Source organism: Lodderomyces beijingensis (genome assembly GCF_963989305.1).
Source record: "Lodderomyces beijingensis strain CBS 14171 genome assembly, chromosome: 5".
Classification (NCBI taxonomy): domain Eukaryota; kingdom Fungi; phylum Ascomycota; class Pichiomycetes; order Serinales; family Debaryomycetaceae; genus Lodderomyces; species Lodderomyces beijingensis.
The window spans coordinates 851,537-876,077 of record NC_089974.1 but is presented as its reverse complement, the minus strand read 5'-3'; the positions used below and the strand labels follow the sequence as shown (position 1 = coordinate 876,077).

Sequence of the window (24,541 nt, the reverse complement as noted above, 5' to 3'; positions counted from 1 at the left end):
GGGCATTTTTTTTTAATTAAGGAAGTATTATTGGGATACCAGGATGTCAGTTGAAGAATTGAAAGAGACAGTAGCTAAGTTGCACGACAGAATCCAGCAATTGGAAAAGAAAATTGGCATTGTCCCAACAGGCGCAGGGCCAGATTTCGCTAAACAGTTGAGATTGGTGTTGATCGGAGCGCCCGGCTCAGGTAAAGGCACTCAGTCCACGGACCTCAAGGACAAATTCTGCGCTTGCCATTTGGCTACTGGAGACATGTTGCGTTCGCAAGTTAAACAAGGCACGCCGTTGGGATTGGAGGCCAAGAAGATTATGGACCAAGGCGGATTGGTCAACGACGAAATCATGATCAACATGATCAAGTCGGAGTTGGAAAGCAACAAGGACTGCAAAAAGGGCTTTATCTTGGACGGGTTCCCCAGAACTATCCCTCAAGCCGAGAAATTGGACTCGATGTTGCAAGAGAGAAAAACTCCTCTTGAAAATGCCATTGAGTTGAAAATCGACGACGAGTTGTTGGTTGATAGAATCACCGGCAGATTGGTCCATCCTGCTTCAGGCAGATCCTACCACAAGATCTTTTCGCCACCAAAGAAGGAAATGACCGACGACATCACGGGCGAGCCTTTGATTCAGAGATCGGACGACAATGAGGCTGCTTTGAAAAAGAGATTGGTGACTTATCACGCGCAAACGGAGCCAATTGTGGAGTACTACAAAAAGACTGGCATCTGGCTGGGCATTGATGCTTCTCAAAAGCCTGCCAAGGTCTGGGGAGACATTTTGAAATGTTTGGGCCAGTAGAGCCTGTGGATATTTTGGGGTCCCCAGAGTGTTGATACTGTCACTCTAAAAGAAAGAGAGAAAAGGAAAAGAAAATGAAAAAAAGATTAGCCAAAAATTTCTACGTACATATATTTTTTTTAAAAAAGAAGGGCTTCTTCTCCTCATTTACATACATGCACACATGACACGGTTTAAATCTTTTCTCTTTTGATGTTGAATGGGTTCAAGTCGGTATCAGCGGCTCTTTTCCTGTCGTTATAGCAGCTCACATGCACAATTCTTCGCAGGTTTTTCTCTCCCGACTGTCTCATACAATCGTTCCAGACCCACTCGCCGATTTCGTCGTTGTATTTGGCACGAACTTGTTCTCGACAAATGAGGCATCTGTTGTTCATGTTGGTGTCGTTTGAAGGAACAACAACGTAGGAAGCTTGTCCTCCAGTGCCGTTACCGGCAGCACCAGCACCAGCACCAGCACCAACACCGTCTCCTCCACCTCCTGCTCCTTCATCAGCAAGGAAAGAGTTTTCCTTCTGATCAGTTCGCTGTAGCACGGTTGTATTTTCGTCAAATTGAACCCAGTCTACGTCGTCAAGATACCAATTTCGCGATTGGATATTGCCTCCCTTAACGCTCAGTTTCTTGTTCATCCTGAAATGCCAATCCAAATGCAACCTCTTGCCTGTGGTGCCCTCGGCATCGGTCGCGAACCGTTTGCCACAAATGGAACATTTGGAAGGCTTGGCATCGTAAAGTAGGTCGGTTAAGCTAGACGAAGGCTTGTTGCTGTTGATATAGTGCTGCAAGTCGCCGTCGGCCGTTTTCTTCATCACATTCATCAATTCGACAAACTTTAACTTGTCATACTCCGATCTTGGTATCGAGCTGCTTTGAAGCAAGATATCTTCCAAAGTGTCTAGATCCATCATGCCTTGATCGCGCGAGTATTTTTCTTCTGGGAACATCAAGGTGTAAACCGGCTTTGAGCCTGGTATCGGCTCCTGCTCCTTTTTCACCAATCCCGACAAGATCAAGTCTTGGAATAACCCCATGGCAGGGTTGACTATAGCTGCAGGCGATGGTTGTGGGTGTGGTGGTGGGATAGGAGTGGTGGCAGGAGTAACTGTCTGGGCCTGGATGTTGACAATGTGGGTCTTGATAGCCTCCAACTCCACCGGTTTCATCTCCTTCGACAGCAACAAGGTCTTGAGCTTGTTCAACGCCTTGAATCTGTCGTGAACCTTTGCATCTCGGTTATTGTTGCCGCGCAACTGGGCTTCAAATATCGGTATCAAGTGATCAATGTCGTTTATTAGCGATTGCTGAAGCGATACTCCCGGTCGAGGAGGAAGAACCCCCGCCGCCATGGCCACCGGTGTTCGTTGTCGCGGACTGGTCACCACCGGTCTTGGGTACTCGGCCTTTTTCAAAAACTGCTCAATCTTGCTGAGCTGTTCCTTCGGGAAAGTCAAGATGTCTGTGTTTCTCAACGTGCTCACTTTCCAAGTGTTGAATAACCGGACCATTTTATCTCGAATCGTGTCGTTGTTCATCTGAAACACATGGACAAAGATGCTGTAGATTTCGTCTCCAATCAAGATGTTGTAGGGGTTGCCTATCACTTTGCAAATGTCATCGAGCACATACAACGCATAAAGCTTCTGCTCGGGAACGGTATGGTAGATCCGCTCCGAAACCAAGTCCATTATTTGGTCTGCAAGTTCCGGGTGCTGTTTTGCCTTCTGGGTCAACTCTGTTATGATGGGCTGCGAGTTGAAGCTCAACTCTGAGAGCTTATTCTTGTACTCGGTAAGAACATCCGTCATATCAATTCACGACCGCCGCCAATCCAAGTTCTGGCTATTGTTCTTGTTGCAACTAGAGCCAGCGGGGAAGAAAAGGGCAGACAGGAGATGCTGGTTTCATAGACATTGGTGTTTTGAAAAAAAAAGTGTGAGAGGTGGGCCTGCCAGTTGGAGCCGCATTGTCCCGTTTCGGACACCGCTTGTCGTGAAAAAAAAAATACAAGTCGCGACACGACACTCCCATCTCCCTTGCCTTACTACTAGCTGAGCCATCTGAAGGCAGGAATCGGGCCTTGTGGGAAGTCCATGGGTTGGACTTTATAGAACTAGCAAAGTAGATCTGATCTTAGAATCGCCATGGGAAGAGTAAACCAGAAAGAAAGGAAAAAAAACTAAACTTTTTTACAAACTCGGCACGGCTGTGAGTGCAAGCTTTGTTCCTTTTGTTGAAAGGGAGAAACCTCATACGTTCCAACCACGTTAGTCCTCAGTCTTCTATTCGTTCTACCAGTCCTGTTGACAGCCGTGGTCTCCTGGCTTATTCAAACCTGTGGAGCTTACAAGAGCACCAACATACGGTGGGAAATTCCAGAAAAGGAAATCCAAATTCGCTTGTGATTTGAGCTAACCGCGATGTGCAAAAGACTCACCCGCTCCCTCACTCTCAATCACTGCGAAATTTTTCAAGCAATTTTTTCTTTCTACTTTTCATATATCCACAATAGACCAGGTCCATTAGCATCAGCACCACCAAGGAATGTCTCCTACTGCTCACTCTACCAGCGACAAGAAGACCTCGGCAGCAGCCAGAGTTCTCGGCTCTGCAGCTGCAGGTATCGCCGAAATTGGAGTCTTTCACCCCGTCGACACCATCTCCAAGAGATTGATGTCGAACCACACCAAGGTCACCACCTTGCACGAGTTGAACCAGGTCATCTTTAGACAAGCAGCCGCAGAACCGTTTGTCAAGAGATGCTTCACGTTGTTCCCCGGCTTGGGATATGCTGCATGCTACAAAATTCTACAAAGAATTTACAAGTACGGTGGCCAGCCATTTGCCAATGAGTTCTTGACCAAGAACTTTAAAGATGACTTTGATGGCTGGTTTGGCCCCAAGAACGGCAAGGCTTTGATGAGCGCCACTGCCGGGTCCCTCATTGGGATTGGTGAGGTTGTCTTGTTGCCCTTGGACGTGTTGAAGATCAAACGTCAAACAAACCCCGAGTCGTTTAGAGGCAGAGGGTTCTTGAAGGTGCTTGCTGATGAAGGGTTTGGGTTATATAGAGGCTGGGGATGGACAATGGCTAGAAACGCGCCGGGTTCCTTTGCGTTGTTTGGGGGAAACTCGTTTGCCAAGGAGTACATTTTCGGATTGAAGGATTATAACCAGGCTACCTGGACGCAAAATTTCGTTACCTCGATATTTGGTGCCAGTGCTTCCTTGATTGTTAGTGCGCCATTAGACGTGATCAAGACCAGAATTCAAAATCGAAACTTTGACAACCCCGAAGGAGGTTTCACCATTTTGAAAAACATGTTTAAAAACGAAGGCATCACGGCTTTTTTCAAAGGATTGACTCCAAAATTGTTGACCACTGGTCCTAAATTGGTGTTTTCATTTGCCATGGCTCAATCTTTGATTCCTGCATTTGACAAATTGTTGCGTAAGTAGAGACTTTTTTTTTTCATTTTTTCTTCGATGGTTCCTAGGTTATAAATTGTCGAGTCTTGTACATAATATATAGAATTTTGATTTATACAAGTGAAAAACAAAATATTTAATTGGTGTTGTTTGGTTTTTTGGACCAGTGTCCAGTCGGCCACTAGATTTCGGTGTATGTATATGTGCCATGTAGCAGTTGATCTGGCGGAATTTAACCAAAAATTTCGGTAGGAAATAGAACGGAATTGACTGGAACAAGAGTAGAGCAAATTCAAAACATCACGAATACTAGCAAGATCAGCAACACGTAAAACACGACAATTGCGAGAATTGTATATATTAAATGGTCCACAGCTCAATGATATTGTCTTTGACACAAGTGTCAAGCTGTCACGAGACCCACAAGACATCACTTTTCCGGTGGGGAAATAGCCTCTGCTGGAGTATTTCCTCAAGTACACCAGAATGAGGAGCAAAAAAAAAACATCATTCACGGAAATGATAAAATACATCAAGCTTCATCTCACGACTCGGATCTTCCCCCTCCTGATCTACATCCTTCCTTACCCCGTGATTGACTCTCAAGTTCTGGCGGTGGGGTGGTTGTGGGTGCTGTTCACCTGTTTAGTACCTCGGATATAGTCCCAATCGGGCATCCCCACGGAACTCGGCTCTTACCCAATACGGAACACCCGCGCGGCCCTCCACCCAAACACGTGTTTCCTCTTTCGCACCCTGAATTACCCGATTCGTCTCCGCCGCACCAAAAAAACGTGACTTGCTTTTGTCTGTGTCTCTAGGGGGCCGTTTCAAGATGATATAATAATACCACGAACCGTAATCTCATATCAGAGAGCAAGACGAACAACACGAGGGTATTTTGCCAGATACATATAATAGAAGCATCAATAATAATATATATAGGAAAGACAACCACCGTCGTACGTCAAGTGAAAAATTTTTCGCTTTTTTTTTTTGTTTTTGGCTTCTTCCTTAGCTAATTCGCCAAATCAGCATCTGAGCAAAGCAAATCACCCACTTTTGCATAAAGTTCAAAACGGCAGCGTAAACTTGAGTCAAGGGAAATGAAGGTGGCGTGGATCATACATCTAATCAAGATAAACATCGTACAAGTGGTGTTGAATAGCTCGAGGAACCCCTCGATCAGTCTACAATATCTAGATTCGCCCATTTTCGCGAGCCGATGCTCGCCTGCTGAGCCGGTTAATGGCAGCGGTGCCTTTGCCGAACAGTACTACAACAATTACTGGAGCAACAATTTCACTGACATACCTGATGGACTTGAGGATATCGTTGTTGAGGTTGGCCATGCTGACGCGCTTGATGTCCCGGTATAGCATTGAACAGTACTTTTAAATTACTTTTTTTCATTTCATTTCATTTGGTTTTGGTTTGGTTTCGGCTGAGTTGGGTTGGCTTTTTGGTATTAGAGCTGGTTATTTAGATACAAAGGACCATCATGACGATGTCATTTTCATAGTATGTTTTTGAAGCTTTTTTTTTTTTTTTTGTTTGTTTTATTCCTGCTTTATATAGAGTCAAAATATACATTATTTTATACAAGGGTTTTCACTCCGCTGGCAAATGGGCAATGAGTGAATCATAGTAGCCCAAGTTCCTGATCTCTGGCACCTGCTTGATCCATCGGGGCCGCGTCATTATCTGGTCCAACTCGTCTATGCTGCTCTTTCCTTCAATCAAACACAATCTGAATATGGCTTCGCTCAATTTCGTGTCTCGATTAATCTTTTCCGTTTGTCTCTCACGCAAACCGCCACTGGTATTGGCCAAGTTGGCAGCTGCTTTAAGCAAAATCTTGACATTTTGCACCAATTGAGACGCGTGAGATGCCGAGTTAGGGAAATCAGGTATGCGGCTCATTTGAAAATTGATATCGGCTCGAGCTATTTTCAAACCGGCAATTTGGACTATTATTGACCCAATACCTAACTCGACCCCCAGTGGTGCTTTTCGTTTCGCAGCTAAAGTTTCAGAAAGTTGAGCCTCAGCTGATTGGAGGGTTGCATTTTGGAACTTCAACGCCTGCCAAAACAACTGCTTGCCAGCGTCCTGGGGTTCCTGGGGTCCCAAGATTATTAATTTATCCAATCCCACCTCGTTTCGCTCTAATAGTGTCTGGACGTTATCCGACGCGACCATGTATTTTTCGGCAGTATTGGCGATGGGCGACAGCTGCCACATTTCAACCGCTCTCAGGACGTCATTTTGACTCAACACCGCGAGGCTCGTGTGGGAGATTGCCAAACTAGACAACTGTTCTTCACTGATATTCTCAAGCATACTGTTCTTGTCGGTTGCCTGTGCGCTGAACGATTGAGTTAGCACGCGCGTTACGCCGTTCATCAATTCAAGACACAGGCTCAGTAGATTTCGCGAGTTTTCAACTTGGTCCCTGTCTGAACTCTCATATAGAGCTTGAACCAACCGGTGTCCAAGCACAATGGTCTCGTACAAGTCCACCGGCTGGGTAGTTTCTTCACTTTCATACTCTTCTTCCTTTTGCCCCAGCTGGGGCGCGCTGTTGTTGGTGTCGGTGTCGGAGCCTTGCGGCCGGGTGTCTGTGATTTTTGCCAATTCCTCAACGAAATTCTCCAACTCCAGCACCTGTCTTTGCACCAACATTTCCAAAAGCACCCAAGCTTTGCTGAACACAGCGCAAATTTCTTCATAACTCGCACCGCCATTTTTGGACTGGTCAGACTCCAATGCCTCAACGCAAACGGCAATGGTATTGAAAACCAAATCCGACAGCAAGTCACCCAATGGTTGCAATATCTCTAAGCATTTAAAATGCAAGTCGTAAATCTGCGATAGTTCTTGAACTACGGAATCTTGAGCAAAGATAACCTCGTCGACATTCTCCAACGTCTCCACGTCTAACCCGTCATTGTTCTTGAATAGCAAATACACCTCCAATGTCAACCGACATAGATTGTAGTATGCATCGGGATTGCTCGTCGAGCTCAATCTGATGCATTGTTGATACGATAAATAGGCCTTTTGGTAAAAGCGCAATGCTTTGGATACGTCGGAGCCAAGCCATCTATCTCCACTTTCTTCATCTAGCGACCCTTGCTCCAAGATGTCTTCAGCAGTCACCGGCTGCGTCGTGGTTGATTCTGTTTTGGAAGCCGACTGTTGCTTTTTGGTAAGCTTGGGGATTTTCTCTAGCGGATCATCAGTATATATTTGGAAAAACTAAAAGAATCGTAACAATGAAGGTGTGAGTTCGGGGTGTCTTACGTACTCTTCATTGATGAAGTTCGTTGTTTTCGACAAAGTCAGCCAGCGGTGGTGGAGGAGGGGGGGATTTTTTTGACAGAAAGCGCATCTCAAATCTCGAAATATATCTGAAGCCCATCCATCATCACCACCAACAACATCACCGCCACCAGCATCGCCACCACTCATCCATTCATTTAATTATTCATTTACTGTTCGCTTCCTAAACCTCCTCACCAACTAGCCGCGGGTCTGCTCAATTTCGAGAGAACACCAGAATAATGGCGCTCAAAACAACAAGAACAATACACCACGGCCCGCTAAATACCCTTCCGTTTCCCAAGCAGATCCAAAAGGAGACGCGTATAACCTTTGACATACCAATGATAATAACCTACATCAAAACATGGCCCCACGAAAACTCCACTTCGTTATTCCTCATCACCGACCTCACGACACCGCATCGACGCACATGCGTAGCCCAGAATGTGCTACCGCCAAAAGTCCGCGCCGAGTATTTCCCCATGGACCAAATCTGGGACAAGTCGCAGATTTTCAGCTTGGAGATGGATTCGAGCCAATTTGAGTCGTTTGTGAATTGCGAGTTTGCGAATGTCGGTGGTGAGCCTCGGGATCCGATCTTTGCGCGTGGTCGGTTTGATTTGCGGGTCAAGAATTCGACGTGTGTTGATGGGTTGAGCACTCGGGTTGAGTTGCTCCAGGGGAATGATCCGCGCACGGTTATGCGCGGGATTGAAGTTGAGTTTGTTGATTTGATGGATCGGTTCAAGAGGCGTCGAGGCGAGAGGGAGTTTGCTTCTGCTGTGCATTATTTCGGGCTTGCGCTGTTTCTAAGGGAGTTTGGCGCGATGGAGGATATGATTGAGCTGATTTCGCAGTACCCGGGGTTCAAGGAGAGCCAATGGTTGGGCGAGACGCAGAAAGCGGGGGAAGAAGAGGGGGAAGAGGAGGAGTATACCATTGATGGCGGCGACGAAGACGCCCTTGCTCAAGGTCACGATTTTTCAAAGGAAAACCATGAGATAACATCAACGACGCAAGTAGCTTCGACTTTTGCTGATGTTGACTCCACGTCGCATGAGAAGCGGCCGAGTCATCAAACGACTGTTCAGTCGCAGATCCCCGCTGGGTTGGATAATGATAGCGATTTCCAATTCCTGGATGACGATTTGGATGTAGAGCACGTCTTGAATGCAACCACCACCACAGCATCATCATCATCATCGCCATCGAAGCAATGGTCAACTCTGAGTCCGAATGTGCAGTCATCGCAACCAACCCTGGATCCCCCATCATTCAACATACCCGAACTAAAACAAATCAACTCCAAACCGGATCAAGTTAAACTTGTCAACGTGCAAGTTGCCGGAATACTCCCATTCAAGATCTTCACCTTGCGACCCCATGGCCAAACGATGCAATTTGCACCATTCAGAATCATTTTGAAAGACGAGGCGCAGCAATCGACTCTTTTCGTGGAAGTCTCAACCGATGACGAAGCATGCTATTTTTTCGGCCTTGATAAAATCAAAGATGTCTTGATTGGAGATAGATTAGAAGAGATGTATCATGCGATGAACCGCTTCGTGACTTCGTCCACTCCCATCGACGTTGAGGTGAAGCAGGCTCTACGACACCTAAACGGGGGGCTCAAGATGCGGTACTGGACCTTTGCTTCAACTTTCAATCAGCTACTATCACGACAATAAGTAAAAAAAAAAAAAAAAAGAATAGAAGTACATCACATGGCAAGAGCTTGCATGCATATCTATATTTCTCAACCCGTTTCAGATTATATATATTAATAAATGTACAAAACGCTACTCTTGTTTCCCTCGTCCTACCAACTTCGACTCGATTAGATGTAACCAATCTTGTTGGCAATGTCCAAAGCATCGTGGTCAGCAGTCAACTTCAAAAATGCCTTCTTGGTGCCGTTGGGTCTGATCAAAGTGTTGACATAGTCGACATCGACATCGTACAATTCCTTAGCGGCAGCCTTGATCTGGTGCTTGTTGGCCTTGATGTCGACTTGGAAAACCAAGGTGTTGGCGTCCTCGACTTTCTTCATGGCGGTTTCACTAGCAATTGGCGAGATGATGATCTTGTAAGCATCCAATCTGTTGTAGTGTGGTACGGATTTTCTCTGGTATTTGGGAGAACGGGCCAACTTCAAGGTCTTTGGCAATCTGAATGTGGTCGAGGTTCTCACCTTGGTGACTTTTTGGGAGTTTGTACCTTTAAGAGCGGCTTTCTTTGCTGCTGAAGCTTTTGTGGTTGCTAGAGATGGGATATTGTTAGTAACAGTTGTTGGAGGGTTTTTTCCTGGAAGAAAGGAGAGGAAAGGGAGTAGACTGAGACGTGGAACTGGGGACTGCGGACCGGATCATAATAGCTGGAGGAAAGACCCTGGCACACCATGATTTCCTCGACCAAATGATTCAATTTTTTTTTTTTCGAATTTGAACTTGGTCAGTACACCCAGATTGTTGCCCGTCGATTTGGTCCTCACTTTGCATTGCATCGCCAGTACTCTCCACTAATAAAACCAAAATCCTTCATGAGACCCTCGCCTCTTTTTCAAAAAAAAAAAACCATAAACAGCGTCTCCTTGCACCTAAAGATGGTCATTCCAAGGAGGTGCATGGTGGTTTTTTTTCAGTCATGAACATCAATGATTTGCTTGTTCTCTTTTTTTTTTCCAAATTGTCGATGCTCCCACTCATTCACATGTCCTCAATCTCCCCTACTCTTCCATTCAAACTGCTAGTGTCTCCGAAACATACGAGCCATTTTTGATGATGATGATGAAACGAACTGGTCAGTTGAAGGTCTCTGGATATAAAAAATTTCAGTACTGCCAGAATATTTTTCGCTTCGTGCGCCCACTGCGGGAGAGAGTGTGGCACGGGCAGAGGCTCTACCGCGAGGAGGCGCCGCGCTCGGGGTACTCCGTAGCGAGAGTACTGCGCGGGAGAAAATTACGCTACCACATGCATTCCAATGGGGTCGTGCACTGGGCTATAGAGGTTGATTGCACGTGCACGGAGATAGGGCTTAGGGCTTACTGCTGAGGGGGGCTTGATCACGTGATTATTTGGTAGTCAAGTATACTCGGAAAGGAAGTTGTTATTTGTAACTTGTTTCTTGCGAACCAAGCCTGGCTAAAGTCAAGGTGGTCAATTTGGTTACTCCCACAACAACAACAACAAAAAAGGGATTTAAGATATATATATACAGACTGTCGGATGCGCCCAGGCCACTCTTTTCTCCAGCTTCCTTGTTGCAGCTTACAAACGACGTAATTTCTTTGCTCTGTCACCGCCAAACTTGAGCTTGGTGCCTTCAACGACCCTGACGATGTTCTTTTTGATCCTCGAGCCTTCCTTGCCCAACAACGCCGCTTGGAAGGCTTCACGCCCCTTGCCGAAGTTGGTCAAGACCAACTCGATCTTGTCGTTGGGACCAATGTAGCCTCTTTCTTCGATGGTCCTGAACATCTTGGCGCTGACCTGGAACGCAGCCTCGTACTCCTGTCTCTGCGACTTTTTGAACCCCAACATACCGGCACTGACGTTGTATTTGACCTTGTGGGGCAATTGCAAGTAATAAAGCACCTGGTCGTTGTAAGACAAATGCTGGTTATTTTGCATAAAGTTCAAGTCTTCCACTACGGCGACCAAGGTGCATCTGGTGTTGTGTCTGTTGAATCTTGCGTAAAGTTTCCAAAGCACGACTTTTTCATTGGCCTGGGCCTTGGTGGGTTTGGACGAGGAGAAGGCAGACGCTGGCGATAATGGCGATGGCTCAGGTGAGCTTCGTTCTGCTGCTTGTTGTTCTAGTTTGTCACTCAAGCTGGCTAGCGAGCTTCTCGTGGTGCTGGTGCCAGTGGCAGTTGTTGCTGCATCTTGACCGCTTGGTTTCGTTGTGGAAAAATAGTGTGTTGATGGTGCCAACGTCGGTGGAGTTATGCGTGTTTTGAGGCCATGCCTGAGTGCTGGGGTTATTATCGATGAGCCTCTATTTAGACACCCGAGGCTTCTGTGGAGAAACATTGACCTATGTGTTTATATATTTGTTTTGGCGCTTCGACCAGGCTGGGTTTCCCTCGTTGGCCTCTAAAACTCGTCTCTCTGCACGGTACGGTTTTGAAAAATTGATCCGTTGATCGCCCCAAGCAGCGGTGCTACCAAGCGACCTTCCTTTTTGGATCTACATCAGCTGTAACCCGAGGCACGGTATATGCCTTTTACGAGTAGTTCCCTTATCTTTATGCCAAAATGAAACGATGGGGGGGGGGGGGGGGGATAGGGGGGGGGAGGTTGCTATCAATAATTCCAATGTCAGCGAGGAGACCACGAGAGGGAAGCCTCTCGCGGGGCCTGTCGCCTTTTCCAATTTGGTGGTAGTAGAGTCCCTACTTCTCAACAACAAGTCAGCTATTGGACGAGAGATCATGCTACTAAACAGGGCGCTGAAAAGCAGGAGAATGTTTGAATGAATTTGAATTTGAAACGACGGGGGTGGTTATCAACAATTTCAATTTTAATTCCAGCGAGGGGAGTGTTTTTGGGCAACCTCTCGTGTTTCCAATTTGGTGGTTATTCGGTAGTAGAGTCCCTACTTCTCAACAACAAGTCAGCTATTGAACCAGAGATCATGCTACTAAACAGGGCGCTAAAAGTAGGAGAATGTTTGAATGAATTTGAATTTGAAACGACGGGGGTGGTTATCAATAATTTCAGTTTCAGCGAAGAGACCAGGAGAGGGAAACCTCTCGCGGTGCCTGTCGCCTTTTCCAATTTGGTGGTAGTAGAGTCCCTACTTCTCAACAAGTCAGCTATTGGACCAGAGATCAAGCTACTAAACAGGATGCCGAAAAGTAGGAGAATGTTTTAAATCTGTCGTGGTGTGTAGCGTCAACTCTGTTCCACCAGTATCGTCTTGTTGGCTGCAAAAAAAAAAGAACAGGTGAATACGAAGCGCGTGGCCGGGAGAGAGAGACAGAGAGGCGCAATATCAAGGGTTAAAGGATTTGCAAACACTTGAACCACGCCATCTTTCAGCAGCTCTACAGAGATCCAAGGTAAAAGCAAAAACATCCGCGGTAGTTTCCAGGTCCAAATTAAACCTTGCTTGTTTCACCAGCCACGGCAGGGGTTTTCCCTGCCTAAAAACGTGGATAGAGACTTGCAGATCTAGTAAAGCGCCATAGATCCCACTTGAAAAAAAATCAGCTAGCTTTGGTCTTAGTCTAACGCAACTCTCTACTGCTGCTTGTCCATGGCTTATTCTCCCACTGTGCCTGTAAAACCTCACTCAAGCTCACCCACGAACTTGATATCGTGGGCGAGAGGGGGGGGAGTGCCCATTTTCTCTAGATAAGTCGTCTCTTCAACCAATATATACTTACTTTCACTCCCACTTTCAGCCATTCCAACTAGTAAATCTCAGTCTGCTGGGTCACGATAGCTCCTCACCCCCGCTCTAACCACAACTGGTGCCCGTGACGTGGTTCTCCTCTACAGTCCTGTGATAAATCAATAGCGCATTCAATGAGCCGCAGGGGGGGGAATCCGAAAGGGCGTGTCGCGACACACGACGCGACACCAAAACGCGACACCAAAACGCGACACCCACCAGTCGATCAAAAAGACACCAACTAAAAAAAGCCCCAGCGGAGTCCAACGACTTCATTGCCACCTACAAACACCCAGTCCATAGAGTCACCAATCAACAGTCACCAGGGACTCTTTATCAGCTGAGATAGACACACGCTTGCACCCAGTATAGTCGCAATACACCCTTGTTAGAGTCGGAGGATACCCCTGCCAGATCAAGGAGCAACCATCCCTCACACTTGCCGCTTATCTAGGAGACCAACGAGCGCAGTAGCGGGTTCCTTTTTTTATTTAGAGAAAGGGCAAATTTAGATTTACATTTTTAGAGACACCACTCAGTTGAACCCTCCCCTTTACCCTTGGCCGTTATCTCCTACAGCCACACACTCAAACACGTCTACATATACCCTATACACACGCGATCGATTGCCTGGCAAGTGGTTGGATTTCTTCGGGCAAATTGAAGCAAGACAATACACCTACAAATACATTACAGTACAGATACAGATTAGAAAGAGAGAGAGAGAGAGATGGCGCAGACGGCAGCACTTGTCAATGAATACACTTTGCCGCAGGTTTTTAGCAACAAGACTTCGGCGCCGAGCCGAATGACGATCAGAGAGTACAAGAAGATTGGTGAAGGAGCATTTGGAACGGTGGTCGAGGCGGTGTTGCGCTACGAAGATGGCGGGGTTCTCTCGGAGCAGAATAGCAGCAGCAAACTGGGGGCTAGCAACAAAAACCTCAACAATGGCGGTGCAACCACAAGCAAAGACGAATGGTTGGGACCATTTGCCATTAAGCGAGTGCCCGCTCAAACAGAATACAAATCAAGGGAACTTGAAATCTTGCGCGTGGTCCAGCACCCAAACATTGTCAGCTTGAGGTTCTTTTTCGACAAAAAAAGCTCGTCCGATAACAAAATCTACCAAAACTTGGTGATGGAATGCTTACCGTCCAACCTCCAAACAGAGATTAAGTTTTACCGACAATCGAAATATACCATCCCTTACCCACATATGAAAGCCTACACTTTCCAGTTGGGAAGAGCCATGTTGTATTTGCACGGGTTTGGAATAAGCCATCGAGACATCAAACCTTCGAATATCCTTGTTGACCCCAACACGATCAGATTGAAGATATGCGATTTTGGATCCGCCAAGAAACTCGAACCGAATCAACCCTCGGTGAGCTATATATGCTCGAGATATTATCGAGCCCCCGAATTGATTGTTGGTTGCTCTTTATACACCACCAAGATTGATATATGGGGGTTGGGCTGTGTTGTTGCCGAGATGTTTTTGGGGAAACCGATTTTCCAAGGTCTGTCGCCGGAATCGCAACTCAAGGAAATTGCCAAATTGTTGGGTCCACCACCAAACACTTTTTTCTTCAAGAGCAATCCGCAATATCGTGGCAACATGTATACAACGAAACTATTCAGCTGCACCATTGAAGAAAGATTTAGACAGATTTTCAGTAATTCGCCTGCGGATGCAATTGATTTGTTGATGAAAATCTTGGTTTACGATCCTGAACAACGAGCAAGCCCAAAGAGAGTTATGGCACATGCATTTTTTGATGAATTGAAAAGTAGAGAATTTAAAGTATACCCGAGAGGTTCTTCGACCCCGATTGAACTCCAATTGTTTAACTTTAGTGATTTTGAATTGGGGTTATTGGGTCCATACAAAGATGAACTAAAGATACATTGACCACCCTGAGCTTCCACCCCCACCATTTAACCACAACCCAAGGCCACAACTGTCATCATCCACACCACCAATGCCACCCTACTAGTTCACCTTTCTCCCCGCTCTTCCCTTCCCCTCTCGCCTTCCTCCTTCCAACCCCATAGCATCAAATGATACCTTTACTTCTGCTATGATTCTAGAAATCTCTCGAGTATTAGTTAATGAAATTTACAATAATTTATAGAATCCTTAAAAAAAAAAAAAAAACCTAAAGGTCCTCTCTACAGGCAAATCATTGAAACATGACAATTGCTAATCTTTCTTTCGAATCAAAAAAAAAGGAGAACCTCTGCCTATAAAGCCAAGCTATAACTATACTCATCCTCGATGTTTTGACTCAACCACAACACAATGCAACTCAACATCACACACCCATTACAAACAACATTGGCAACCCCCATACTCAACGTGGGGAAAGTATAATGATTCATCAAATATTTCAAAATGAGAACCATAAAACTGCCAGCCAAGCCACCCGCCAACAAACTGAACCCCAAGAACAAGATCACGCGAGCTGCCCATACATAGTTCCCCTGGTCTCCAAACATCCCCGCTTGTTGCCCATCAAGATTATTATTCATCAAATTGTGTTTCTCAATCGAGTTGACAATCAACATCCCCAAGCCCGAGCAAATAAGGGGAATCCAGTCTATGAACGTCACGTGCACGTCGCTGGCGTTGACCGTCTTGGAGTAGATTGACGCATCTATCAAGGACCAGAAGCCGATGGAGAATAACGCTCCTGATAAATAAATTCCGAACGAGCGTAACCTTGCTGATTTCGGAAGGTGGAGGTTTGATAGGTTGAATTTGAACAAGTTGTTTTGGTATTCCATTCTAGCGTCGGTTGTAGTCTCTGTTGTGGTGGTAGTGGTTGCTGTTGAGACCGTTGGATGTCGGTTTCAAGGGTTCGCCTTTCGTTTGTCATGTTGACTCTCGCAATTATCAACAAATTTGGGGATTTCCGAATGCGGCATCCCGTGCGGCTTTTTGCTTCAAACCTCCCTTCACCATCTGAAATGTATTCAAAAGAAGTTGGCGCATCTCCCACCACCGTTGCATCATTAACAGAGCCCACGAATGACAGCAATGGGTCATGTGGGAAATCGGGACCCGCTAACGTCGCAACTATACACACTCAAACACAAATTGCAAGAACTGGCCCCCGTCACCGCAGCACGAATATCACCCAATGGCACCCACTTGGCACTCTCCACATCGACAAGCATAAAAATCTACTCTCTAACGTCTTCTACGGCACCATCACCCCCCGTCCTCATATGCGAGCTCCGGGGCCACACGCGAGGAATATCAGACGTGCAATTCCTGCCCCACAACCCCGAGATTCTCGCCTCCTGCTCCGACGACACCACCATCAAGCTCTGGAACGTGCCCACCGCGAAATGCATCAAAACCCTCCGCAAACACACCTACCACGCCACCACGCTCCAGTTCGCCCACCGCGGCAACCTCCTTGTGTCAGGCTCATCGGACGAGACAATCACGATATGGGACTTAATTTCGGGTCGCCCGCTCACGACGCTCGCAGCGCACGCAGACCCCATCTCGAGCATCTCCATCACCCCGGACGACTCCATCATTATATCGGCGTCGTACGATGGCTTGATTCGGTTGTTCGATACTGAGACGTACCAGTGTTTGAAGACCCTCACCACGAATAGCTCGCATGGCACGGCCACGTCGAGCTTGGCGCGCATGGATATGCACGCGGTGGGGTACGTGGTGGTTAGCCCGAATGGCAAGTATGTGTTGAGCTTGTGCTTTGATGGCTGTTTGCGGTTGTGGGACTTTGTCGCGAATCGCGTAGTCAAGACGTTTGTGGGGCCGGAGCGGACCAAATCGCCTGAGACTCAGAGCGGAGCCGCGGGGGAGGATCAAGAGAAGGCGAGTGACGAGATGGAGAAACGGATAGATAGGACAACGACAACAACGACGAAAACGGCAGCGATAACGCCAATCTGTGAGAAATACAACTGTGAAGCTCGTTTTATTACCTATGGTCTGAACGCGTTGATCGTCAGCGGCAGTGATTACTCGGGGATATTATGCTGGGACATCAAGCTGAAAAACCTAGTGTGGCGCCACCGTGATGGTGATCGCGGCCACAATGACGTTGATGACAACAACGACGACACGGGCAAAAGCTCACCTGTTTTGACTTTGGATACGTTTGACGAGGGGCGGGTGTTGGTTAGTGGCTCGCTTGATGGTGTCGTTCACATCTTCGAGATGAATCGCGAGCCACCCAAGAATGGCTCGCATGATGAGGGTGTGGGTGAGGTGAAAACGGGCGGTGATGTTGTTAATGGCGGAGACTCCACCATGAATGGCAGCGGTGCAAATGAACATCCCGAGCGAGACCTGGAGATGAACGGGCAGACTAGCGAACGTGCCGAACTTGCTGATGATTCTCATGATGATAAAGATTACATGAATGGAGTCGCAGAGGATACTTAAACAAGATCAAGACACACTTTGACGTGGGTGCCTGGTTGATGCAAATGAAAACAAAAAAAAAATTTTAATACAATTTGGGTCTAATAAACGCACATGATTCAATCATCCTCCTCTAAGCATGAAACACACGAGTGCGTCTTTTTTCGAATCTGTCGTCCTTTTTAACTTCTTTATCCATCATCCTGAGCGCGTCATCCCGGCAAAGCACCCGATCTTCAAAAAAGTAGTAGTCGCCACCTTCGCCGACGTCGACAACAGCCTGCTTACATTCAGAACAAGTCAAGCATTGAATATGCCATTTCTGGCTTAAATCATTCTCAATGCATATCCCCTCGATACCAACTCCACATGAAAGACACGTGGACTCATTCAACAAGTGGTAGTGTTGGAAACAATACGGCGAGTCTTGGAAAATATAACATTGCTGATTCTTGTTTGAAAAATGTATAGTGCATCCATTGTACGAACATGTGAAGCAGCCACGGTGCCATTGGCCCAGAAGTTCGCCCGGGGTACGTGTAAATATTGGTTTGAGCGACCCTTTTGCACCAGGGTCGATTATACCATTACAGGCACGACACGGACCCGCACCTGGCGCATAAATTTTCCCCTTCATCATCTCGGTGATACTACTGTTACCGCTATTCTTGCCAAATTCGTCGTGTTCTGGTGGAGGTGAACGCGTAAAAGCGAATGATGGAGTTTCGTTATCTGCGCGCATTTCCTGTTCAATGACATTCAACTCATTGATAATCTTCTTGTACTCTGCCGAGTCCTTCCTTGTCATATTCGTGGGGTCATCCGACGCGGGCACAGGTTTGCGTGTGGGTGATACGGCAGAGGGCGACACTGCAAGCGGTTGGATGGATTCAATCGATGCAATCGACATTTCATCGCAATTACTGTCCTTGTCATCAGCGCCATAGCCATCGCCATCGCCATCGCCGCCAACATTACCACTGCCGCCGTTTCGTTCGTCAGTGAGACGCACCCCGCGTGAAAACACCCCACGTGAAGGCACCTCCACTGCCGCTGGCGAGGTACCGCGAGCGCCATCGTAGACGGAATAATCGTTATTTCTCTCGGCAGATCGCTGGCTAGTAGCAGCACTCTTTAACTGATCATAGCTTCCAGCATCCTTCAAGCTTCTCAATCTATTCTCAAGCTCTTCTTCAATGCGCTTCTCTTTTTCCGCCGCGGATGAAGTTTTAGAAAGGATCGAACTAACAGTCGACAATTGACTTGCCCTATTTTCCCTGTTGCCATTTTCCATATCGCTGAACGCGTCTAGATGCTCATTCCCGGACTCATCGTAGTGAGAAGTTGGTGCTTTGAAACTGTTATTGTTTCCGTCGTGCTCCAAACGCTGGGGAAATTTTGAGAATCCCAGCATGCTGGGAGACGAGTTGGGCAACTCCGGTGATTGTGTCTCCATTTTTTCTTGTCCTTCTCCTCCTCCTGCTCCTCTTTCTCCACCTCTGTGTTTATGACTTGCAATGTCGAGTTTCAAGTCATCCAAAGCACCGGAAAGTTTGTCATCTCTGATCTCAGAATATCTTGCTCGTTGGGTGTTGGCAGTGAGTGCAACAAACTGTTGTTGCTGTTGCTGTTGTTGTTGTTGTTGTGACTGGGAGTGCATCATCACTGCTGGAGCTCTTTCTTGCAGCCTTGGCGGATGACTATACCCCAAACTCAGCTGAGATTCTTGATGTCTCTGGGAAAAACCTTGGCTTTTCAGGTCCTGCACGCTAGGAGCCGTGGTAACACGTATTTGAGGCATTGGATGTGCTTGCATTTGAGGCATCAGTTGCATTTGTCTGAGTCTCGGGCTTGAGCCATTTTGATGGTGCATATGAAGAGGCAGCTTAGGTCTCCCGCTATTAAAGGGTTTGTTAACAGGAGTCAATTGTTGAAATGGCAAATAACCGCCCTGGGCCAATTGTGGATTAGCGCCCATTTGTCGCTCCATGTGATACTGCTGTTGATACTCCTGAGTTGTTGGAGAGCGATGACGCTGCTCAGGGAAGCTGTGCTTCCTCGGCGTTAGGCTCGCCATTGGTTGTTGCGGATGTTGTTGCTGGTATTGCGTCGGCTGAGCAGAATAACCCTGGGGTTGACCATAAGGTGCCCGATTTTGTGGGTAGTACTGGCCCGCACCTGCTGGTGCCAGTTGAGGCTGCTGGTGCCTCAATCTTCTCGGGTCAAATGGCTGTTGCTGTTGCTGTTGCTGTTGCTGTTGCTGTTGAGGACAACCAATTTCGATGGATGTCTCCTGGTTTTGAACATGGTACCCTGATTGACCATAAATGTCTTGTGCGCCATTTTTCGACGCGAGCGCTGAAGGGTATCCAGGCGATTTTTCAACGCGCCCGTTGCCAAAATTAGGGTCTCGCGGGTGAGACAGTAGGTTGAGTGCTTGACTATGGTACGATTGTTGCGAGGATGAAATTTTCGAATGCATCGATTGAGAATCTCCGTTTTCCAACTCTAGAGTCAAGTTCTTGACATTCTTTTGCGAGCTTGCACCGGAAGACACTGGGCTGATTGAATCGAGTACGCCCGGATGCTGCACCTGGTAAAGGTTGCTGTTGGACGACATTCTTTGGCTTCTTGCGCCCGTGGACAGTCCATTTCCAAAGAGTGTTTCCGAGGGGGTTCCTGCTGTCAAAGGGTGGTCGTAAGAATTGTGGAACGAGGTGACTGTTGTGGAGCAGTAGATCATGTTGTTGCCGTTGTTTCTGCCCATGAGATTTGAGCTCATAGACAGAGACTTGCTCGATCGTGACGAAGACGAAGAAGCTGGCGCCGAAGCTGGGGCCGAACCGGAACGGGAACCGGAGCCAGATTTTCGCAATGAGTGTAGCGAGTCAGCAGTCCGCTGTTGGTGCAAGCCAGATGAGATGTTGTTTTTTTCTCCTCCTCCTCCTCCTCCTCCTCCTTCCTCCTGTTGCATCGTCGATTTCCCAATTGGCTGGTGTTGCAAAAAAGTCTCCGACCTCGAAGTCATTGGCTGCAGAGGTTTGCCGCTGCCATTGTCTGAAAATCTATACTCCGAGAGCGGCACACTGCTGCTGGAATCATTTGCATGGCGCGGTTTCCCATGCTGCCCCCTGTTGATGTCAAACCCGGCTCTCTCGTACACGCTTTTGTAGTGGTACTGCGGGTTAAACGCCGGAAACGCGTTGTCCAACGGTTTTGTATTCTTTTCCGGCGCCCGGATAAAGTTGGGGAACGAGTACATGGACGGAGATTGGTTCAACAGCATCCCCTACTTCTTTCCTCTTTCCTTGAAGTTGTGGTTGGCAACTTGTCGCTTTTGCCCTGTGAAAAAGGAGCTCAGTCGGGGAAAAAGGTGATGACGTTTCGAACCGAGCGGTAACAGCAACAGCTATAGCAGCAGCAGCTTCACTTTTGACGGGTCTTGACTCGTGGTGGCCCTTCCAATGCTGTGGTTGTCAAAAATGTGTAAATTGTGTTGCCAAACCGTTACTTGCAGTAGGAAAGAAAAAAAAAAACTGTAGGGAGCGCCTCTGTTTTTTTTTCACCACCAGTGCTATTCGAGGATGGGATATTGAAACGAAACGACCCTGAATTGACAAGCAAAAAAGAGAAAGAAACAAAGGCCAGTGGGGTGGGACAACGGCCAGAGAGTGGGAAGTTCGATTCAACAGGTTGAGTTTAGGCCAGGACTGGGTCTGGGGCTCGGTTCGAGTTGCGGTGTTTCTTTCTGTTTACTTTTAATATTTGTTGTTGTGGGCAATTTTGCCGTGCATATTCTCACCTGAACGCAACCACCACCACCACTGACACCAGCACTACTGCTACTGTCACTACAACCACAAGCTCCTTTCCCACTTGGTAAAATCTTACAACTGCAGACTTAATGGGCTTTCTTTGCTTTGTTTTTTTTTTCTTTTCCTTCTTCTTTTTTGGCCATTTTTCGCAAAATGAAAGCTCTTGGAGGGGGGACGGACAAGCGAGAGGAGAAGCATCTCCCATTTGGAAGTCGTCTCACTGCTAAGTGCTCCGATCGCTCACTTTTGACTTGCAGAGGTGTGTCTATGTTGTGTTGGATTGTCTACTTTCAAGTTTTGCAGTATCAGCATTACAGTATGAAAAGAAGCGTCGTTGTTGGCATCCACCAGCAGGGTCTTTCTCCCGTACAAGTGAGGTGACACAACTCCACTTGGTTTCAAGTGGGGTGAGAGGGGAGAGGGTCGGTCTCCTTTCCTCCAGTTGTTTTTATCCATGTTGGGACAATTTTCTTTCTTGCAGTGTATATTATCTTTGTTTGTTTGGTGGTGAGAAGACGTGTCTGTTTTAATTTTGCACCCATTCGCAGGAGCTGCAAAAACTGCAATTTTTGGCTATTGCATTTTTCCACTTTCTGCTATGACTCCTACTTGCTGCTAAATGGCGAGCTAGCTCTTGCGAGTTTTTTCTGTTTTCTCTAACCAGGATGCAAGATTGTCGGTGGCAATCATGCAATTTTGGTTATATTGTAGGGAAACTTGTTAATTACGGGCTTTTTGCGCTGGTGGAGTCTCGTCTTGCAAAGAACTACGCTGGCCATAACATTGTTTGTTTCCTCTTGCCCAAGAAAAGTCGAGTACCCCCCCAAAAAAGACCGTTTGACTTGGCATTCGTTCCTAAGGCTTGACGGATTATAACATGGCCCCGAGTGAACAAGCGACCGAGGACAATGACTTTCTTGTTGTTTGTCTTGGTGAAATAGGCTTCACCCAGCTCTGGGTAAACAACTAAACAAAAACCGGCTCTAGGTTTCTAAACGGATGAAACATTTACCTCAGATGTTACTCAAAAGGACACGAAGAACACAGCGTGGGGGGGAGGGGGGTGCTTGCGTTGCGTTGCATTCAGTGGATTGCGCTGACTTGTGGGCTCTCTGTGCTATGGCACGTCTTGCTGAAAAATACTGTCGCGTTTTTATGTCGTGAAAATGTTGCGCTACCAATTGCTGATTCCGCGACATTGCAATTTGGCGAGTGTCGTTTATGCTGATGTCTCATTTTTTCGTTTCATTTCGCGACAATAGATCACGACACTGAGATCCACTGATAGCCTATCTATGAACCACACCTATGTATCACTTTACTTAGTAAACGCCGCCATGGACAATGTGTATACTGCGTTGTCGATATCCTTAATAGCTAAGCGAAGACTCGTCGTCTCATGTGAGGACTCGTGTAAAGCAATTCCGCATTTTACAGCAGCTGTCTTGAAAAATTGCGGGCTCGAGCCCGAAGAGTACACCGTGGTTGACTTGCTCCAGCACCAGACTCTAGAGGCGATAGTCGACAAGCTGACTCTGGTTGCAAAAGACGGTAAGCGCTACTTTAAGCAGATGATCGTGTGGCAGAACTTACAGCGATCTAGCCAGGAGTTGCAGAAGCAGTTGTACCAGATGATTCTACAAATTGACCACTATGAAATGAACAAGGCCAAGTACATGGACAACCCACCGGCCAGTGTCCACATGGGCAAGAGCGTGGTCCAGATTTACAAACCAGAGATTTTTGCCATTGTGCCATTTCTCGAGTACCGTTTGTTTGACGAGGCGAAGCTCTACATCTTTCTAAAGGAAAAATTTTGGCAGAGCGTCAATTTCCCCAATTTCGACGATGCATCTATTCCAGTCTCAGTCTCGGCTGGCTCGACCCTTGGCCCGGATAGATACAAGCCCACGATCCTCGAGCTCCGAGCCAAGATGGCGTCGGTCTTTATATCCCCGGATATCAAGGGCTACATCTACTCCTTGATTGTGTTTATCCGGTGCCATCGAATGGCGTCGTTGGCCCCGAAACAAGTGCGGGTGCCCACCATGACCATGGACTATGTCAAGGACTTTTGCCGCGCATGGATCCTATGGAAAACTCACCTTTTGCAAAAGCCCACCGAGACCGAGCTTGCGTCGGCGGTTGACCGGTCAAAAACTCTGGCGCCCGCCAAGAAGGCCACTTTGACCGAATTCACAACCAAAACCGAGCAAGAGGAAGATCTTTTCGTCACCCCGGAATATGTCAAGCTTGCCGTTCACAAGATCTGCTACTGGCTAGTTGATTGGCAGTACAACAAGAAGTTTGCCGCTACCGACGATCCCGATCTCGATGCCAAAGGTAAACTGGAAAAGGAGATCAAAGAGGAGGAGAAACTGATAGCAAACAAAAAGTTGGAGATCAGCATGCTCACGGGCGACTGGTACGGCAGTGAATATCTTTTCGTCAACGAGTACTTGAAGACGCAAAAGATGGAGAAGGACTACAGCAGCCCCACCGGTTTCACTAACAAGATTGTTGACGACTGTATTCGATCGGTAAGGCCCCCATTGTAAAAAGAGAGCCAGCTCAGCTCTCTTTCGATACCAAAGGTAAACTGGAAAAGGAGGTCAAAGAGGAGGAGAAATTGATAGCAAACAAAAAGTTGGAGATCAGCATGCCCACGGGCGACTGGTACGGCAGTGAATATCTTTTCGTCAACGAGTACTTGAAGACCCACCGGTTTCACTAACAAGATTGTTGACGACTGTATTCGATCGGTAAGGCCCCCATTGTAAAAAGAGAGCCAGCTCAGCTCTCTTTCGATACCAAAGGTAAACTGGAAAAGGAGATCAAAGAGGAGGAGAAATTGATAACAAACAAAAAGTTGGAGATCAGCATGCTCACGGGCGACTGATCGGTAAGACCCCCATTGTGAAGAGAGCTAAGCTGGCTCGTGCTAGTCGCATGATATAGATATATAGAGGCGTAATCTATTCCTCCCTTCGGCTTGTTTCTTACCTTGCTATTCCCTCAAGGTGGATGGAATCGAACCGGTGGCGGGAGAAACCACCAAAAAAAAGAGTGTCAAGTTTTGGACAACGGCTCGAAAAAAGTGAACAACAATCTTACAACGCTTTTCCCCTACCACCGCTAGAACCATTCATTTTACATCACCATCCCCACATTCAGCCTTCAATTGATAGAGCAAAGAGTAATAGAGTGATATAAATACAAAAGAAAGAGACAAAATCTGGGTGGTGTTGAACAAGTGGGAGTTTTTTTTAGGGAAAAGAAACAAATACGATTTCCAAGCACCACGATTCCAATTACAAGGAAAACCAACCAATCGATAACGGAACGGAAAAAACA

At 47.0% G+C, this 24,541-nt stretch overlaps 13 protein-coding genes across 13 annotated transcripts; 7 read left to right on the top strand and 6 right to left on the bottom strand. All coding sequences in view use genetic code 12, as the record gives it.

Moving 5' to 3' along the window:
- Window positions 1–43: 43 nt before the first annotated feature.
- LODBEIA_P42590 (uncharacterized protein) lies at window positions 44–805 on the top strand (the record flags this gene model as incomplete). The annotated part of the gene is made up of 1 exon (XM_066974460.1): window positions 44–805. One exon carries the CDS (start codon window positions 44–46, stop codon window positions 803–805), a length of 762 nt encoding a protein of 253 aa, XP_066831197.1.
- A 173-nt stretch (window positions 806–978) lies between these two features.
- On the bottom strand, window positions 979–2,613 carry LODBEIA_P42580 (uncharacterized protein; the record flags this gene model as incomplete). The annotated part of the gene is made up of 1 exon (XM_066974459.1): window positions 979–2,613. One exon carries the CDS (start codon window positions 2,611–2,613, stop codon window positions 979–981), a length of 1,635 nt encoding a protein of 544 aa, XP_066831196.1.
- Window positions 2,614–3,349: 736 nt separating this feature from the next.
- LODBEIA_P42570 (uncharacterized protein) lies at window positions 3,350–4,264 on the top strand (the record flags this gene model as incomplete). The annotated part of the gene is made up of 1 exon (XM_066974458.1): window positions 3,350–4,264. One exon carries the CDS (start codon window positions 3,350–3,352, stop codon window positions 4,262–4,264), a length of 915 nt encoding a protein of 304 aa, XP_066831195.1.
- A 1,076-nt stretch (window positions 4,265–5,340) lies between these two features.
- LODBEIA_P42560 (uncharacterized protein) lies at window positions 5,341–5,613 on the top strand (the record flags this gene model as incomplete). Its single annotated transcript, XM_066974457.1, has 1 exon — window positions 5,341–5,613. The coding sequence occupies one exon, from the start codon at window positions 5,341–5,343 to the stop codon at window positions 5,611–5,613; it is 273 nt and encodes a 90-aa protein (XP_066831194.1).
- Window positions 5,614–5,845: 232 nt separating this feature from the next.
- LODBEIA_P42550 (uncharacterized protein) lies at window positions 5,846–7,551 on the bottom strand (the record flags this gene model as incomplete). Its single annotated transcript, XM_066974456.1, has 2 exons — window positions 5,846–7,464; window positions 7,545–7,551. 2 exons carry the CDS (start codon window positions 7,549–7,551, stop codon window positions 5,846–5,848), a joined length of 1,626 nt encoding a protein of 541 aa, XP_066831193.1.
- Window positions 7,552–7,800: 249 nt separating this feature from the next.
- LODBEIA_P42540 (uncharacterized protein) lies at window positions 7,801–9,249 on the top strand (the record flags this gene model as incomplete). The annotated part of the gene is made up of 1 exon (XM_066974455.1): window positions 7,801–9,249. The coding sequence occupies one exon, from the start codon at window positions 7,801–7,803 to the stop codon at window positions 9,247–9,249; it is 1,449 nt and encodes a 482-aa protein (XP_066831192.1).
- Window positions 9,250–9,398: 149 nt separating this feature from the next.
- Window positions 9,399–10,333, bottom strand: LODBEIA_P42530 (60S ribosomal protein uL23; the record flags this gene model as incomplete). The annotated part of the gene is made up of 2 exons (XM_066974454.1): window positions 9,399–9,820; window positions 10,327–10,333. The coding sequence occupies 2 exons, from the start codon at window positions 10,331–10,333 to the stop codon at window positions 9,399–9,401; spliced, it is 429 nt and encodes a 142-aa protein (XP_066831191.1).
- Window positions 10,334–10,830: 497 nt separating this feature from the next.
- Window positions 10,831–11,595, bottom strand: LODBEIA_P42520 (uncharacterized protein; the record flags this gene model as incomplete). Its single annotated transcript, XM_066974453.1, has 1 exon — window positions 10,831–11,595. The coding sequence occupies one exon, from the start codon at window positions 11,593–11,595 to the stop codon at window positions 10,831–10,833; it is 765 nt and encodes a 254-aa protein (XP_066831190.1).
- Window positions 11,596–13,691: 2,096 nt separating this feature from the next.
- On the top strand, window positions 13,692–14,876 carry LODBEIA_P42510 (uncharacterized protein; the record flags this gene model as incomplete). Its single annotated transcript, XM_066974452.1, has 1 exon — window positions 13,692–14,876. The coding sequence occupies one exon, from the start codon at window positions 13,692–13,694 to the stop codon at window positions 14,874–14,876; it is 1,185 nt and encodes a 394-aa protein (XP_066831189.1).
- Window positions 14,877–15,208: 332 nt separating this feature from the next.
- Window positions 15,209–15,751, bottom strand: LODBEIA_P42500 (uncharacterized protein; the record flags this gene model as incomplete). The annotated part of the gene is made up of 1 exon (XM_066974451.1): window positions 15,209–15,751. The coding sequence occupies one exon, from the start codon at window positions 15,749–15,751 to the stop codon at window positions 15,209–15,211; it is 543 nt and encodes a 180-aa protein (XP_066831188.1).
- Window positions 15,752–15,995: 244 nt separating this feature from the next.
- LODBEIA_P42490 (uncharacterized protein) lies at window positions 15,996–17,393 on the top strand (the record flags this gene model as incomplete). Its single annotated transcript, XM_066974449.1, has 1 exon — window positions 15,996–17,393. The coding sequence occupies one exon, from the start codon at window positions 15,996–15,998 to the stop codon at window positions 17,391–17,393; it is 1,398 nt and encodes a 465-aa protein (XP_066831187.1).
- Window positions 17,394–17,505: 112 nt separating this feature from the next.
- On the bottom strand, window positions 17,506–20,634 carry LODBEIA_P42480 (uncharacterized protein; the record flags this gene model as incomplete). The annotated part of the gene is made up of 1 exon (XM_066974448.1): window positions 17,506–20,634. The coding sequence occupies one exon, from the start codon at window positions 20,632–20,634 to the stop codon at window positions 17,506–17,508; it is 3,129 nt and encodes a 1,042-aa protein (XP_066831186.1).
- Window positions 20,635–22,482: 1,848 nt separating this feature from the next.
- Window positions 22,483–23,745, top strand: LODBEIA_P42470 (uncharacterized protein; the record flags this gene model as incomplete). The annotated part of the gene is made up of 1 exon (XM_066974447.1): window positions 22,483–23,745. The coding sequence occupies one exon, from the start codon at window positions 22,483–22,485 to the stop codon at window positions 23,743–23,745; it is 1,263 nt and encodes a 420-aa protein (XP_066831185.1).
- Between the last annotated feature and the right edge of the window lie 796 nt (window positions 23,746–24,541).